The sequence below is a fragment of the Contarinia nasturtii genome, unplaced genomic scaffold (genome assembly GCF_009176525.2).
Source record: "Contarinia nasturtii isolate CC-2019 unplaced genomic scaffold, AAFC_CNas_1.1 Cnas_scaffold_533, whole genome shotgun sequence".
NCBI classification, from domain to species: Eukaryota; Metazoa; Arthropoda; class Insecta; order Diptera; family Cecidomyiidae; genus Contarinia; species Contarinia nasturtii.
In genome coordinates, this window is record NW_022197885.1 from 1,835,779 (window position 1) to 1,852,910 (window position 17,132).

The following is a 17,132-nucleotide window of genomic DNA, read 5'->3' on the forward strand; positions in this document are numbered from 1 at the left end:
ATGTTGTGTATGTGTGTGTGAGTTTGAAGTATTCAGCACGTTGCTAAAAATGGTTCGTCTATTTCTTTCTCATAAGACTTTGATGCATAAATTAAAATCTCTCTACATATAGTTTTGTTTTTGTTCTGACCTATATTTTGCAAGTAAATTACATAGGATGAAAATTTTAAGCGATTTCAAATGAAATAACGTTTTGAAGTCAAGATTAAATACATATTGTTCATCAAGTTGCTTGCGTTTCTCATTTTCAATTTTATTGACTCTCCATTGCTATGCACTCATACCGAGCGTGCAGAATATGATGCAAGTAAATTTTCTTTAAACAAACTTAAAAAAAAAAGAACTCAACTACTTTTCTGCTGCTGCCGTATAATAATTTTTGTTCTCTGCGATTTATTCTCTTTTTTTTTCTCTATCTCGAATTATAACATTTTTTTATATCGAAATGATGCTATTTGCAAACATTATTATATATATATCATATGATTTAAACTAAGCGATTCACCGTCGACGGCGACAAAGTGTGTGTTAATTTGTTCTTTTTCTCTCAGTTGCCGCTGCGGCTCTCATGCATAATACTTTGAACATAAATCAATATTTAAATATATTTATAATATATATATATATAGAGAGAGAGATTTTCTCCTTTTATATTTATACTCTACAAACTCTCTTTTTTCTGCTCTGAAGTTATCTCATCTCATGAACTGTATGAATAGAATTTATTTAATTTTCTTTGTAAATAATGATCAGAATTCCTCTTTTGTTTTTTATACATATATAATATATAGTAGAATAGAATCTATGTAGTTTGTTTTGTATTTTTTTTCTAATCTGTTTCAATCGATGCCATAATTTATTGTTGCTTGCTTATTTGTTATTACGCCAAACACATTTAAAATGCTCCAAACGGATCCAGTTGTACATTATTGGCTTTCCCATTTTGATGGTCAGTTGACACGGCACTCGTTTGTTGTGGAATGATGAATGGTTGTTGTTGAGCCATATTCATTGGCATCATTCCAGGTTGCGCCCCGGCCATCATCGGTTGACGCATTGGCATCCCTTGCTAACGATTCAAACACGAAAAAAAAAACAAAAAGAAACAAGAAAAAAACAATTAATTAAGATCATAAATTTGATGTGTGTTCATACATCGGATGGATAATGTTTGCTCAATGTTGAGATAAACCTTTCGAATAAATTGGAACATTTTCATTCGTCTTTAAAGTTGCATTTCTTATTTTTAAAATAATATTTAAAAAAAAATAAATAAACGAACCAAAATATGTCTGTTTATAAATAAGGAACAGATTTTCTTAATAAAAGGACCGAAACCAAATATATATTCTTTCATTTTCTCAAGTGTCATTAAATATATTCGAAAGTGTGACTATTCACTACGAATATTGCTTTTTAAATAATTCAATAATAATTTGAATAAAAGAAAAGAAACATGGATGAAAGGGGGTAGAGACAGCGAGATTTTAATGGTTAGATGGTGTCTACAGTTTGCATTGAATGATTATTCTTCTTACCTGTTGTAGGTATTGCGTCATTGCAGAATTGTAAGCATGTACAAATGGATAATGTACAGTGCTTGGAGCTGGACTTACAGTACCTTGCGCCTATTTATTTTTTATTTTTTTTATTTCGTATTAGCCGATTAAATAGTTTTTTTTTTTAACGTGAGTGCATATTTTGGTTTTATATGTGGTTATCGCGTTTTTATATTGTGTGTGTTGTTTTACAAAAAAAGGAAGAAAATAAATGAAAAAAAAAATAAACATAAAATTCACAACTAAAAAAAAATTTCAAAAAAAAACATTCAAATAAAAAAAAATTCTTTAAAAACAAACAATGAAAATCTAACAGATAAAAAACCAAATCAAGTCAAACGATTAACAAAATAAAAGGTTTTTAGTAGGCGAAAATAAGGTTGTATAGATATTATTAAGACCGACCCGTTTGTGTATTTGTGGATAATGTGCAAGCATTTTAAATATTAATTGTTTAAACAAGAAGACATTGGCGCAAAATGAAATGAGAATGATTCATGCTATTCGCTCAGCGAGAGCAACTATTTCTTTCTTTTTTTCTGATTTTGTTAAATTTTATCAAATTATTACTACGTCATTCATGAAAACCTGGCAAAAAAGCGCTAGAAATGTTGATTTTTTTATTGGAAGAGAACGCATCAATGAAAAGCAATGAAAAAAATCAATTTGCTGTAGCAAACAAATGAATTTTGATGACACTGACGATACAAAACACATATTGTCATGCAATTGCTTATATTTTGTAATAATGATTAGTTGAATGATAAAAAAATGATTCAGCGCTTTGTATTAGGTATTTAAAATGTAATGTTACCTATTAAACACATCAAAAATGAACGTTGCAAGCAAAAAGAATGTTATTTTTTTTTTTATTTAAAAATTGTCTAAAAATAGATTTAATGAATCCAATGAGTTGAAATTTGCTAAAAGACGCAAATGTGTAGCATTTCAATCGTGAATGTATCAAACACGAATATATGAACAAATATAACCACTAATTCATTGACTAGAATCTAAGGTACTTCCTTTCAATGTGTATATAGAGATTGCGCTTCGAATGTCTTCATTCACTTTTCGACCACTATAAAAATGGGTGAGTTCCATACACAATAATAAATGGGCGAATGAATGATTTAAAAAAAATGATAAAAGTGGATAAAATGATACAAACTGATAGAAAAAAAATGTCAATATTTTTGCTATTCTGATTGGTTGACGGGATAAATTGACGTTGAACATAAAATGAAATAAAAAATATCGATAAAACTTGAAATCCATCAGCGAAGTAATCATTTTTTGCACTTTTACTAGAGATTTTTTTGATGTATTTGGTCAATTTTTTATGTACATGATTCCAAAGAAGAAAAAATGTTAGGAAAAAAAAGTAGAACAGTGAAGCCAAATGAGTATATTGCACACAAAATAGATTGAATTATTGAACATTGAATGTATAAAAATGTATATTCTTACCATTGGACGATAGTTTGTATTGGTTGTGGCAGCCATTGGTTGCGGTGACCATCCGGTTGAGCCGGGTTTGGCCGTATTTTTTGGTGAATTCCATTGACTTTTGTTCATCGTTAAATTTTCCGCTAGCGATGCCAACGAACTATCCAAATCGCCTGTAAGTACTTTTCCAGTTGAATTTGATTGTGGTGCTTGGCCAGCCGTCTGTGATTGTTGACCTGTTGATGAAACAGAACCGTTTGTTGTTGACGCAGACAAAGCAGAAGCTGGTTTCAAAACATCACCCAATGCGTCAAAACCTTTTTTTGTTTGTTTGTTTTTTCCAAAGTGTTTGTTGTTGTTGTTTTTGATGTGCGATTGTGTAAATGTGTGTGTGTGTTTGTGTTTGTTGTTCATAAATTGTGTGAAATGGTCATGTATGTAGTTTTTATCCCCAAAATATTAGTAGTGTTTTGAGTTCGGGATAACAATTCGTGTGTGTGTGTGTTGGATTTTTTTTAGTAATTTGGTTAATAAAATCCCCATCCGTAAGTGTAAGTTGAATAAAAATGAGAAAAAAATATTCAATAAAAAATGGAAAAAAAAGAGAGAAAGAAGAAAAATAAAAAAATAAGAAAACAAATAAGAAAATGAGTTAGTTACATAGAAATGATGATATGACACAAAAACAATTACACAAACATTTAATCTTAAACTAAAATGTTTGGAACAATAAAAAAAACGAACATACTGCAACCCACATAAAATGAATAACAAAAAATCTATGAAATTAATGATACAACCCCATAATGTTGAAATTCAGTTTCGATGAATCAGATATTAACTAATTCTTAACAGACCTGGGCGCATATACAATACCAGTAGCTGGGTGATAGCAACAATTGGTTATATAACGCCGCAAGTCTATCACTTATTTTAATTATCAAGTTATATGGACGGATTTAACAGGATACAAAAACATCACGGGATATGAAAGAGTAATGAGTTTTAAATGTAAAATAAATTTTATTAAATATATGTATGACTATGATCACTTTTTCGCTTATTCATCGGAACGTAAGCGATTCCAAAATACAAGATAAGCAGAAACACATTTTTGAACTGAATTCGTCATGGGATAAGCATATGAAAGCATTTTAAGAAAACAGAAAAACAATATTTAAAACAGCGAAGAAAACTCATGATAAACACAATATGGGGGACATAACATATAAAAAGAAAAGGAACGAAAAATTACGTTGAAAATTCGATAAAAAATGAAAATTGTTTCTTTGGTGCCGTAGTACATTCGGTTTTGATTGCAGTGCTGAATGCATTGGACATTATTCATATTTTACTCAAGTGTATTTGCATTATATACCATTAAATAATACGCTTTAAAATTGACTTTAGACATAAGGCAACTGTACAACGTAAATTACGAATTGAAAAAAAAAAAACGAACAATTTGGACACAAATTTCCATTCACTTCATTCGAAAAGTTTTGAAAGTTTTTTGTGCAGTTCACATTCCGTGAATTGTACCACAAAAGGCTTTCAATTCAAAATGATGGAAAATATATTGAAAATTCCAATGGAAAAGATCAGTTCTGGAGTTTTTTTTTCTATTCGTAAAATTTTCCTTGGCATATTTTCATTGTCAGACACACATAAATTTCACGACAATGGTAATTGGTTCGATGAAGGTGACGACTCTATTTTGTGCACACATAAACCATCGCAACCAATTCATCTTATTAAATAAATCATATCAACAAGATGAACTGGCTGCGGTTTTTCACAACTATTTTGCTAAATCACCTGCTGGAGCAATTGGTTCCGATAGAAATGGATTCGGTAAAGTCTCTTCTATTGTTTTAATTCAGTCCAAGGGAGAGAGGTAAATGGCACCCCAGATACGGCACAAAAATAACACAAATAAAATTAGATAATTTATTTTGAGAAAATCAAAATTAAAAGCACGCTCGTTTCATTAAAAAAATGAAATCAAAATATGGGGGTCTACAATAAATCTATTATCTACACATATTCAATATTTAATATTTTGACTAAAACTAGTATAACATACTAGTATGTTATATGGCTCAACAAAAGAGTCGGACGTTTTTTTAAAAAACTAAATCCAAATATTTCGCAAAAGTAAATGCAATGAGGTGGCTTGAATACGAAGAAGTTTCATTTTAAAATGCTTTTTAACTATGATTATCCCGATCATCCGGTTTACATTGCGACTCAAATCGATTTAAAGAATAAAAAATATCGTTGGATCATTTGAAATGAAGAAAACTTTTCCAATTCACATAATTGGGTTGGGATAGTGAAATTCGGGAGAATTACATGCAAAAATTCAAATCATTCACATTGCTCGCCGTATGATATGTATATGCGTTCACTGCTCGGAACACATTTGCATAATCAATGCAAATGTATTTTGTTTTCACATATACAAATTACGAGTCTAATGGATTGCGTTGAATTGATAAGCAGGTTATTTGAATGTTAAACGGTTTGAACGGGATTTGAATGTTAAGCGGATAAAAATCAATTGAATTTTAGTTTTTATCTGTACAGTGCACACCCTTTTTTGTGTAATTTAACAGATTTTTTTTAGTAATGTGTGCATACGAATGAATTTCGTAAGAGGAATTGCATCAGAAATAAAATTAAAAAAAAAAACCATATCATTGAAATGAAGAGTGTTGAATGGCTGATCTTACCAACTGGTTCACTGGCACCAAATACCGATGAGAAATTACTGTCCGACACAAATGCATTGCTTTGTGGTGCAGGAGCTAAATTCAATGAAAAAATTTACGAAATGAGTTTGAAATCCATTTTTCAACTTTCTTTTATTTTGATAGTTACCAACAAGTGGCTGAGCTGGAGGAGCTGGAGCCGGACTACCAAACATATCTGCAAATGGATTTCCTAATTGCAACAGATCATCGGATGCCTTTGAATTTGGTGGCACGGCGGAAGCTGCGGTTGGACCAAACAAATCAACAATATTTCCTACACTTGTTGGCGATGACAAAAATGGATTATTCGCTGCTGCTGATGCGCCTCCAGTTGGTGATATTACTTTCGTTTGCTATTTCAAAATGGTTTAAAAGAATATTTAACAAATATTCAATATATTTATACTCGGAATAAATAAAAAAAATCAATTCTGACTACTTTGTATTGATTCATGGCGGCTTCTTCTTCGGCAAGAGCTTGTTGTTTGATTGATTCATCGATACCATTTGAATATTGATCGTTACGAGTGGATGCGGATGCACCAAACGCAGCGCTAAAATTTGAAGGAAAACAAATGAAATGTTTTTGATGAAAAAAAAAAGTCAAGAGATATTACCCAGATGATTGTGTTGGTGTATTTGCAGCGGATGTTTTTCGACCTTCTAATGTAGCCAGATGACCCTCAAGTGCATCAAGCAATGAACTTGGTGCCTTAGTTAAATCTGGAATATCTCCCTTATCAATGCCGACATTCTACAACGGAAATCGTTCGTTTTTCTTGTTTTAATTTCATTGAATTCATATTGAATGTGGGGTAAAGTGTAATTGTATTGAAGTATTTACCTCAGCCACTTTAAGAAATTCACCAACACGATCCATTCGCACCAAAAATCGTTTATACAAATCCAATGCGTCTTTACATTGCTTTTTGTTCATATCGAAGTACTTTTCCAGTAAATTAATGATACCATCATTGTAGCATGCAAACAAACGGATCAAGTCACGAAACAGAAGCATGAAGCACATGTTTATCACACCTGAAACCATTGCAAAAAAAGCGCATATTTATTATAATATCTCGTCTAACATGCCAAGGTGTGTGTGTGTGTTTTCCCTGACGTGTAACTTACCATTAGAGAGATCATTGGCCTGGCAGTCAAACTCAAGCAGACCGTCCAATTGTGACTGTAGCACTGGTAATGTTTTCAACAATTTATCTGCATTCATGGTACGTAATGAGCCTTCTTCCTTTCCCCGTTTCACCTTACAAAAGTCGAATGCCACGGTGCGATACGACAATGCCTTATCGTTCAGGTATTTTGCATAGCGTCGAATGAACGGTGACATATCATAGCCTTGAATATGTGTGTGAGAGAACAAAAAAAATCAATAAAATTATTAATTAATCAAAAGTTTTTGGGCTAAAATGATTAATAGCCAACATAAAATATTAATTGTGAAACATATAAAACTAATCATAATTTCGTAAATAAAGTTGTGAACGAAAATGGGCGGAATTCCCAATGGGAAGGTTAGTATCGCCAATCGTAATTAAAATAATAATAAAATACCAAAACGAAAAAAAAATAGGTTTAGGTAAAATATATATGTCCACTTACCAATCCTTGCACCGACGGTGCCTATTGCGTCAAGGTATTGTATTTGGTTATTGGTTTTGATAATAATTGACGCATTTTTTTAGATGGAAAAAGCCAGGTTGTTAGTTGCATGAAAAAGAATTACAATTTTACGTAGCAAATTAAAGAGATTATTTACACGGTTTAGTAGATTGAATTTCATTTCAAATATCGAAATAATTGTTAAGCTGATGTGTTAAACTGCTACCATTGGGAAGCATTTCTAAATTAATTAGTTCAACGTTATTTCAAAGCAAGTTAGTTTTCGTAATAAAGATACGAAAATGAAAACAACGGTATTTGAAATTGCACATAAAACATACCTTGAACGCCACCTTTATCCAGGAAATTGCTTAAATTAAACGTGGAATTACTTGACGCTAAGTATTGCATAAATCTCTGTAAATAGACGTAAATAAAATGTGGTGTATTACAAAAGTGTGCATCTTTTGGGTGTTTTTCCTATGTTTTTGTATTTTTAGAAGAATTTACCTCATTTCCATATGCTAAAAGATGATGTACGGTGAGTAATGATTTGTAGACGACCACCCAATTCGCATTTTGTGTTCGTTCCACCAACAAATTGGCCAATTGTGGTATTGATACATTTGGTTCATTTGTACAGTGCACTAAATCTGTGGAAAAATTTGTAATGAAGTCAATGTCATTTAGAAATTGTCGACTAAACAAAAACATGTCGCATTATTTTATTTATGTAAACATATGTATAATTTGATCCGTTGTAAATGAAATATTCTCTCTCTCTCTGCCTCTCGTGCTTTTATTATATGTTATTTGTTTTCAATTTTATTCGAGAGCAAACGCTATCACAAGACATAGAAAGGGCTTTCTAGGCGTAGAAAGGTTTCGTATCATTTTTTTTGTGTGGCAGTATTGATTACAGGGTTTTGGCTACGAATGTAAATTAACAGCTGTTGCAAAAAAACCTCTTGATTATCACATGACATAATGGTTGGAATTTTGTTAATTTTAAAACACTTGTCATTCCAAAATCACATGTATATGAACCATTTTGCTATAACGCCCACACATCGATAGCTGCATCATTTTTACACAGATGAATTCTGTTACTCGATCTTGTTTCCATCCGGAATGGATTTCCGACCCTTTTAATCTCAAACAAATGACAATGATATTCATGGCATTCTCCACATTCTTATCTCATGTTCAATGTTACAATTTTCAAACTAAGAAGTAAACATTTGTTACATTGATGAGAATAATTTAATACTATTGACTAACTCTCACTCATTGATAGCTGATATTACATTCTTTCCGTCTTGAATAAGGTTGATGACTTGTTGATCGACAAAGTATTTCTGGTCTACTTTTGACGTTATATCATTTTTTTTATTATTGTCTGCAGCATCTGTTCGATTAAGTGCTAATAAAATATTCAAGTGTACATGAAAATTCATTGTAATCCATTTGGCATTAAATTTTAAAGAGCGAATTCGATTTTTGCGCGAGAAACAAAAATAAAACAAATGGCAAAGAAATAGATATCCGATGTAAGTAGACTTTATCAGGAATATTGCGATGCAATAAACATTCAAGTGCATTCAATGCGAAGTGATGAGTAATCCAACGGAATGTTTATCAAAATGAATGAATACAATTTCCGATTCTCTCGACATAATTCGCATTTTCTTTTGCCTCTTCTCTTTGTTTTTAACTCAAGTTCGAAAGAGTTCTTATGAAATCATCGCTGGTCTATACGCTGACTATCATTAATTTAAGATGATAAACACGAAAACAAAGCGAAACCGAACATAGAAAAAGGTCAAAGATTCAAAACCGAATAATCTTGAAGTATTTTCAATGAAATCTTGGCGCTTGTGTGGCTTGTTGAAGAAACAAATGCGTAAACAATCGTGCATTGTATATATTTAAACATAGAATAGTTGTTGCGAAACAAACATAAAATCGAGTCGAATGTGTTTGTGATAACAGTAGTAGGTATAAATTGCCTGCACAAATGTTTCCCCTGTCAATTCGCCATGGCACACAAACACACACACAAGCAAACCTACAGTAGCAACACATTCGCAATCAACGATGAAAATTGATTTGCGCGCTCACAATCTCGCGCTCACTCAATCGCAGCAGAAAAAGTTACGTGAGAAAACAACGTCACATAAATGCTTTTGCCACAACACACCAATACACACGATGAAACGGTTCCTTTTCTTACAGTTCTCGCGATGTGAAAAATTCACTTGGGCATAGTTGTCGAACGCATATTATGAGAATGATGAAAAAGCATTTAATATATGTTTGAGTGTGAATTCTTCAGCTTATTGTATGTTGTACAATGGCGTTGATATGCATACACAGATAGAATGAAAGAATCATGCGACGCATAGCTGTGATATGCTGCACACAGTATTGTATAAACATATCGTGTAATATGCTTTACATGAAAAAGAACCCGTAGCATATACTTCAAGGACACACGACCACATTGACGCATGCGATACTTTTTGCGATTGTTTATTGTGTATTGGTGTTTTTTTTTTCTCTTTCGAAACTGCAATCTCACATATCAAACAAGCCACAAAATAGTCAAATATGAAGTAAATGAATGTATACGGTTGACTGATAAAAGAAATGGGGAGAAATGTATCATTTTGAAACAAAAAAAGAAACGAAAACAGGAAATGAATGTATCTTTTAATGAAAAAAGATTGAATTGAAATTGATAAATGTATGAATGGAGAAAGAGGTTCCAAAACCAATTAACATGAACGAAACTGATAAAGCAAATATCTGATTTCTTCCAATTTTTTTCCAGCGATATTAAGTCACAGTCAGAAAAATGTTTATTTGAACATTCTGATTTTAACACGTATTTATTATAACTTTGAGAGACAGAGGGAAAGAGAGAAAGACTGAGAAAGACGGAAAAAGAGAAAAAGACACACTTACAATCTAAATGTTTTTTCTTGGGTGCAATCATTTCTTCTGTAGTCGCCTTGCATACTGATTTAGCAAGTCCTTGACCAGCTAAACTGTGTCGGGCCGCTAAAAGTCGATCGTTTATTGTTTGACCAGCCATTTTTTTTAAATGTATATCTTAAATGGTACACTTGAAAATTAACTTCTATTGATTTTAATCAATTATTTTCACGGGTAGATTTTGTTCTTCTTATTGTTGTTGTTGTTCGTTTTTATTTAATCAAGTGCGAATATCTGTGTGAATTTCACTGTAATTTTTGTTATTTCTCAAGTGATACCGACAAAAATAGCTTTGAATCGATTAAAAATAATGTTTTATAACAGCAAAACAGACGATGTTCTATTTGAATTTGATCTTTTTTCGGTCTTTATTGTCGATGAATATTCCAACTGTTTATTTTTGAAATGTTTTTTTTTTCTTTTTAAATTTAAGAAAAAAAAACAGGACAGAAACACAATTTCTCGCTTTTATGCGTGTGGTGTGAATAATCGATTTTTGGAACACTACTTTCAACTTTCGTGACTAACACCATAAATTTTTGTGGCGTTTTCAGCTTTTTTTTCTCTCTCTCTGCCGTTCGTTCATTCACATTACATCGAAACGATGTTGCCCTGTCGCACACGTTTTATCAGTTCAATTTACATTTAACTTATTTTCAATTGAAACGCGAATATCCGAATGATGGCCCCTTGGTTTATTATACATAAGAGAAATATTTTATTTGATGCCAAGTGACAGCGCAAGTATCTTTTTTTATATGTTACACCACAATCAATACACCATACTGATAATCACATAAGTTCTCAATATTACTTATTTCGGTGTTTAATTCGTTCACACTGTACAATAAACAAATCACATAAAATTTAAAATGATGCCAATTATTTTTCCATCAAATCATTATACAATTCAAATGCAAGACGATTGAGTGATTATTGACAATTTGCAAAACATAAAACGAATATGAATTAAACGCGAATGCGATTGAGAAACTTCTTGCGCCCGTGTACAAAATGAATTTTTTGTGTGTGTTGTTTGATGGAATCAAAAATGGTTCTCATGCAACACCACTGATTCGTAGGTTGGATTGTACTCGATTGGCATCTTTTTCACGTACTATGTGTTTGTGTATCTCCACATTACAGTCAATTTTATTGCCATTTCAGTCATACCATTTCACACTCACTGTCAGAAATCTAGCGACTATCTCTTGGGTGTATTTTTGTTTCATCAGTTTTCAAATTGTAGCCGCTATCATTCGGCAACATTTACATTTTTTCTTCTTCTTTTTTTAACATGCAAGACCTGTTTTATATTTTAGTTCCGCATTATGACTCAATCAAATGCAAATTTATTGGGTATTTAAAAGAATGGAGAAAAAAAAACAAAATCCATTTTTGGAAATTGCGTTTATTAGAGTACACGTTGACACATAATCTAGTACAACAATTTCTATCGTTAGCACAATTGATTGAAAGAAGAATTATTTACAATGTATGACATGCTCACGAAAAGCAAACATTTTTCTTTTTATTTCATTTTTAATTGGATATCTTACCAACTTTTTGAAAATGATTCAAATTTAAAATGATACAAATGACTTTAATTTGAACCTGTATTTCGCTGCTATTGACGAACGTTCGTTCGTGAGGCACTCACGAACATTTGACACTTTTCCACACTGACATTTAAATGTCATTGACACCCAAACAGTAACAGGTTATGTTTTTTATCGGTTGAAAATAGACAATAAACACAGATTATTTTTATGAATATTTTTATTTCCCAAAAATGGGAACACAATTTCGAAAAATTATCGCCAGAAAAGTGAGTAAAAAATATTTTCTAAAATTCATGTAATTCATGTATATTTTCAATTCGTTTTTAGTTATTCGAAGCCGTTGACAATGGTAAATTGAATCCGGTCGATTTTTCAAATAGAGTTATCCCCAGTCTACAATTGAAATTCGGTGGACATTCACATTTTCAAATCAGTATAAAAGCCATTCAACGTTGCCTTGGTGGTGAAGATTCGGTTAGCGCTTCTGACCTAGTATCAAAGCTCTTATCAACAAATTACAATGATTCGCCGTCGATTGCATCAGTTTCTAATCAAGAGAAAAATCTAATTTTTCATTTGAATCAAGCTGAATTTATTGGTGGAATTTTAAATTGCACCGAAAACCCCTCCGATTACAAACTGATCGATGAACAAAGAGAGGATGTAGTTGTTGAATTCAGTTCACCAAATATCGCAAAACCATTTCACATTGGCCATTTGAGATCGACGATTATTGGAAATTTTCTGTCCAATATTTTTACAGCTTACGGTCACAATGTTACACGCATCAACTATTTGGGAGATTGGGGCACTCAATTTGGCTATTTAAAACTTGGAATGGAAATGTCTGGTTTGTCGGACGAAGAAGTGGCTAAAGATCCAATAAAGCTTTTATTTCATGCATATGTTGCGGCAAATCGTAAGGCAGAATCGGATCCGGAATTTGCAGTGCAAGCTAGAAAAGTATTTTGTCAAATGGAAAATGGTGAATTACCCGATTTGGATGCATGGCAAAAATATCGCGAGTACACTGTACATGAAATGGAACAACTTTATGGACGATTGGGCGTGAAATTCGATGCATATGAATGGGAATCGGACTATCGAAAAGTAAATATTTTAAAGCAATTAGAGTCGTTGAGAAATTCAGGATTTCTACAAATCGAAAACGATGGCAAAGAAACGTTTGTATTGGACGAAGAAACACGAAGGCCGTTGCTTAAAAGTGATGGTAGCACACTTTATTTGACCAGGGACGTTGCTGCGGTTATCGATCGTCAGAAGAGATACAAATTTCATCGAATGTACTACGTCGCTGGTAATGAACAACATCACCATTTTGACAGTCTCTTTAAAATTGCTAAGAAAATTGGCGTTCGAAATGCTGACAAATTGTATCACGTAAAATTCGGAAAAGTTGAGAAAATGAGCACGAGAAAAGGGAATGTGGTATTTTTGAGCGATATTTTGGACGAAATACAAGATCGCATGCACGACAAACAAGTTAACTCTCCCAGTAAGTTTTGCTTTTTATACTTTTGAATCCTCAAATAAAACAACAATCAATTAGAATTTTCTGTGACTTGAATCATTTCAGATACGAAAATTGATTTGGATTTCGATGAGAAAAAAACCGCTGATTTTCAAGGTGTTGCTGCTTTAATTGCATACGAATTGCAACGCATGCCAACAGCAAGCTATGAATTTAATATGGACGATATTGTTAAAGTAAAATATTTTTAAATGATATTTCATCATTTCAAATTAGATTTGACATTTTTGATATGATTCCAGGACGCAACCACAAGTGCAAAGAATTTTCAAATGACGTATAGTCGACTCTGTAGCCTAGAATCCAATACAGGAATTCAAGCGGCCAGTGTATATAATCACGAATACTTACTTGAGCCAGAGGCTGTACAGCTAGCATTAGATATAGCAAGATTACCTGATGTTCTTTATGATGCAAAACGAATGTTAGGTGCACATCGTCTGCTCAATTACATGTACTCTTTGAAGTAAGCATATTCGAAAAAAAACAAGATTGTATAGGACTTTAAATAATCAAACTATTTTTTCATTTTTTTGCAGCACACGGACGAAGAAAGCACTTAATATATTGATGGTTAAAGGAGACAATAATCCAGATCGCCAGGCTCAGCGAATGTTATTGTTTAGATCAGCCAAAAATGCGTTGAAATCTTGTATGAAATTGATCAGTGTGACACCTTTAGAAAAAGTGTAAAAATAAATTTATGATAATTATGTTCCTTCATAAAAGAATTACTAGTCGAATAAAAATATGAATTCCAATTAAAACACACACATTTTTTCAAAAAAAATAAAAATAAAATGATGATTTCAAGATGTGAATTTATTTTAATTTTCAGCAAATCGGCATCACAACATTCCAATTTCTATTCATGCTGTTTTCTTCACAATGTTGAGATCATAAAAAATTCAAAAAAAAAAAAAAAAAAAAAATTTAATTAGCGCAAAATTTCACTCAAACAATTATCGTGCTCAATAAAAGTATCTCAAATTTCAAAAATCCATCTCTTGTCATTTTGTAACAAATTTGTTGGTGAATCTTTTAGCCGGCGACAAACAACATCGATTTTCAATAACGATTTTCAAAACAAAACAGTGATGTTTATTTTATTTCCGAGAATTGATTTCGGTGTCGCCACACAATGCTCTCTGTTTATGATGTTTTACAGTATATGAACGAAAACACAAATACACGCACACACCTACTAGGAACATTTCATCTCATTGCCTGTTGTGTCCGATTCAGTTACACTGTTCATTGTTATTTAAATCAGTGCGAAAAGTGTTTGTATTGGTTAGCATTTGTCTCAACTGAACATCATGAGTACATAATGCGCATTACATTCTGACGTTTGTGTTTTGACATTAAAAGTGGTTTAGATAAATTTAATATAGATTTAATTAGATAAATAATAAAATACCAATCCAAGATGCATAAGGTTTTTTCGAAAAAAGTGATAAGTCATGATAAGTGTGCACAGTGCGGCAAAATATACGCCAACAAAAAAAGCCTCGAAGAGCATATCGAACGCATGCACAAATCAGTAAAATGTACCGAATGCACTCTGCATTTCAAAAATGCAGAAACTTTCAGAAAGCACTACAACAACACACATGCAAATGGTAGGCATTTTATAAACATTAAATTTAATTAAATTCAAGTGAATCTTATAATTGATCCCTTGTTCATTTGTTACAATATTAGCGCCCGTGAAAGTAGCAGTAGTAGCAGTAGAAAATAGCAGTAGCTCCTTTGCAACACAAGTGAAGCATGTGTGTACTGATCCAACAAGTAAGAAAAATTAAACTATTTGATTGGATTGAAACTACAATTTTTTTTTTGTTATTAATTCATTTCAGTAAAAACCCATGACCCATCCGTAACCGTAAAGATCCAGTTGTGCCCAAATCCAAACGAGGACAACGACCGCAAAAAGAATGCCACTGGTTGGTTTGAAAAATGATTTTATTTGTATAAAATTTCAAACTAACATATTTATAATATTTATTTTCAGAAAATGTTCAACATGGCATTAACCACTTGCGTGAAATATTAAAATTGCGAGAAGGTTTGAAAGGTTGGCTGACTTTAACACATAAAATTTACTTCATACATTTGATTTCTTTTTTCTTCTTTTAGCAAAGGATATTTCCATCAAGGAAATAAATGAAAAGCATTTGTCGGAAGAAAAAAAGTTCTCAGAAACTTTGAAAGGTGCCATTTATTTCAATTTGAATGTTCATACATTTTTTTATGCTAATTTTTGTGTTTTATCCATTTTCATTAGTTCAAACGGTGCTTCTTGCAAAAAGCAATGAGGAAAAAGCCACTTTAGAGAAGAGGGCGAACGACTTGAGCAATCAGCTCAAAGGTTGGTTTCATTTTAAATGTGAAGTGATAAAATATGACATATCATAGTTACAAATTACTAATATTTTTTAGTGAAATCTGGTAAATTGGTGAAAGTTGAGCAAGATGCGTCATTGTTTGGTCGCCGCTTCCAAGGTACATTTTTTTTTTAAATGACTTGAGTCTTATTCGATATATTTTAATGCCATTTGATTTTTCTTGTAGAGGAAAGAGATAAACGAATACACGTTGAGAAGCAGCTCAACGAAAACACAAACTACTTTACACATCAGCTGGAAGGTAAGTTTTTTCAACCAATTATTTCCACCATATATATTTTTAAAAAAAATAAATTTTTAATACATATCACATTTTAGCAAAAGACAATTACATAAATACGCTGAAAAGCAAAATAAAACATTTGGAGCGAATCGCCTATAAAAGTATAAACATTTTATTTTATTTTCATAAATAGAACCATTTAACTCGAACATGCCTTTAAAATATTTACAGAAATGAATGCAAAACAAAACAATTTACCAGGCCGCAGATTCATCGGCCGACTCGGATAGGAATCAATTTCTCCTTTCTATTCTTATTTTAAAATGTCTTCAATTACTAAATTGTATTATAGACAAATGAAATGTATACTATACATTGTATATTGAATTAAAAAATGTTGTACCAAATACAACAAATAAAAGAACAACAGTTTGAACTAATTTTTTATGAGCAGCGAAAGTTGTAAAATGGCAAATCTGAAAAAATTGTTTGATTTTATTGCTCAATCCATTTGAAAGATCCATAACATATTTCTAAGTTTCAAAGGCAAGTAAAAATTAAATGGAAAAAACTGGTACCGAAGAATATAATATTTGGCATGACATTTTATCCAAATGAATATCGTTTAGTATCAACATATTATGGAGCATTTAACTGTCTTGTTCTGTCAAAAATCACATCAGATAATTTGGTTGCTATTGCTTGATGTATTACTCACCAGTAAAGGTATCGAAGTGTTAATAAAAGTTTTCAATTTCACCTATATGGATCGGTATAATGTGCCGAAAAAATAAATTTGTGAAAATAAGGGGGGCCCAATCGAAATAGGGGAGGCAGGAGAGTACCCCACCATGTCAAAATTTGGTCAGATCGAAAAATAATGTACTACAAAGTTGTTCAGAATGACGAGAGACATTTTCTAGGACCCCTGCCCTCCAAGTCCCCCCACCCCCCAGGGGGGTCGGGGGTCATAACTCCTTCACCCATGACTTTTTTCAACCGAAAC

The 17,132-nt window shown here is 32.0% G+C and overlaps 3 protein-coding genes across 6 annotated transcripts; 2 read left to right on the top strand and 1 right to left on the bottom strand.

The window, feature by feature from the left end:
- Nucleotides 1–109: 109 nt before the first annotated feature.
- Nucleotides 110–11,662, bottom strand: LOC116339487 (phosphatidylinositol-binding clathrin assembly protein LAP). Of its 3 annotated transcripts, none has more exons than XM_031765383.1 (14): nucleotides 10,352–11,662; nucleotides 7,895–8,037; nucleotides 7,726–7,801; nucleotides 7,385–7,405; nucleotides 6,896–7,120; nucleotides 6,609–6,802; nucleotides 6,382–6,518; nucleotides 6,201–6,318; nucleotides 5,892–6,117; nucleotides 5,744–5,818; nucleotides 4,827–4,874; nucleotides 3,030–3,325; nucleotides 1,539–1,628; nucleotides 110–1,069 (listed from the first exon to the last, which is right to left on the bottom strand). In XM_031765383.1, the coding sequence occupies exons 1-14, from the start codon at nucleotides 10,479–10,481 to the stop codon at nucleotides 896–898; spliced, it is 1,953 nt and encodes a 650-aa protein (XP_031621243.1). In that variant the 5' UTR covers nucleotides 10,482–11,662; the 3' UTR covers nucleotides 110–895. The 3 variants fall into 3 exon arrangements, with proteins under 3 accessions (XP_031621243.1, XP_031621245.1, XP_031621246.1); XM_031765385.1 differs by having other exon boundaries at nucleotides 6,204–6,318; nucleotides 10,352–11,657; XM_031765386.1 differs by lacking the exon at nucleotides 4,827–4,874 and having other exon boundaries at nucleotides 6,204–6,318; nucleotides 10,352–11,653.
- A 430-nt stretch (nucleotides 11,663–12,092) lies between these two features.
- On the top strand, nucleotides 12,093–14,252 carry LOC116339586 (probable arginine--tRNA ligase, mitochondrial). Its single transcript, XM_031765550.1, has 5 exons — nucleotides 12,093–12,209; nucleotides 12,271–13,459; nucleotides 13,541–13,671; nucleotides 13,738–13,961; nucleotides 14,035–14,252. Exons 1-5 carry the CDS (start codon nucleotides 12,174–12,176, stop codon nucleotides 14,186–14,188), a joined length of 1,734 nt encoding a protein of 577 aa, XP_031621410.1. The 5' UTR covers nucleotides 12,093–12,173; the 3' UTR covers nucleotides 14,189–14,252.
- A 533-nt stretch (nucleotides 14,253–14,785) lies between these two features.
- Nucleotides 14,786–16,545, top strand: LOC116339798. Of its 2 annotated transcripts, none has more exons than XM_031765847.1 (10): nucleotides 14,786–15,117; nucleotides 15,200–15,286; nucleotides 15,355–15,441; nucleotides 15,510–15,572; nucleotides 15,635–15,709; nucleotides 15,783–15,866; nucleotides 15,938–16,000; nucleotides 16,070–16,144; nucleotides 16,222–16,287; nucleotides 16,358–16,545. In XM_031765847.1, the coding sequence occupies exons 1-10, from the start codon at nucleotides 14,925–14,927 to the stop codon at nucleotides 16,414–16,416; spliced, it is 852 nt and encodes a 283-aa protein (XP_031621707.1). In that variant the 5' UTR covers nucleotides 14,786–14,924; the 3' UTR covers nucleotides 16,417–16,545. The 2 variants fall into 2 exon arrangements, with proteins under 2 accessions (XP_031621707.1, XP_031621708.1); XM_031765848.1 differs by having other exon boundaries at nucleotides 15,519–15,572.
- Nucleotides 16,546–17,132: the final 587 nt, after the last annotated feature.

What these genes read in the sequence shown, in the direction of transcription:
- LOC116339487 (XM_031765383.1), bottom strand. Translation starts at nt 10,481, where the DNA reads ATGGCTGGTCAAACAATAAACGATCGACTTTTAGCGGCCCGACACAGT. An exon ending in TTTTAGCATATGGAAATGAG is followed by an intron (nt 7,802 to 7,894) that starts GTAAATTCTTCT and finishes GTCTATTTACAG; the next exon opens with AGATTTATGCAATACTTAGC. An exon ending in AATTTCTTAAAGTGGCTGAG is followed by an intron (nt 6,519 to 6,608) that starts GTAAATACTTCA and finishes TTTCCGTTGTAG; the next exon opens with AATGTCGGCATTGATAAGGG.
- LOC116339586 (XM_031765550.1), top strand. Translation starts at nt 12,174, where the DNA reads ATGGGAACACAATTTCGAAAAATTATCGCCAGAAAA. An exon ending in CAAACAAGTTAACTCTCCCA is followed by an intron (nt 13,460 to 13,540) that starts GTAAGTTTTGCT and finishes GAATCATTTCAG; the next exon opens with ATACGAAAATTGATTTGGAT. An exon ending in AATTACATGTACTCTTTGAA is followed by an intron (nt 13,962 to 14,034) that starts GTAAGCATATTC and finishes ATTTTTTTGCAG; the next exon opens with CACACGGACGAAGAAAGCAC.
- LOC116339798 (XM_031765847.1), top strand. Translation starts at nt 14,925, where the DNA reads ATGCATAAGGTTTTTTCGAAAAAAGTGATAAGTCATGATAAGTGTGCA. An exon ending in GTTTGGTCGCCGCTTCCAAG is followed by an intron (nt 16,001 to 16,069) that starts GTACATTTTTTT and finishes TTTTTCTTGTAG; the next exon opens with AGGAAAGAGATAAACGAATA. An exon ending in CTTTACACATCAGCTGGAAG is followed by an intron (nt 16,145 to 16,221) that starts GTAAGTTTTTTC and finishes ATCACATTTTAG; the next exon opens with CAAAAGACAATTACATAAAT.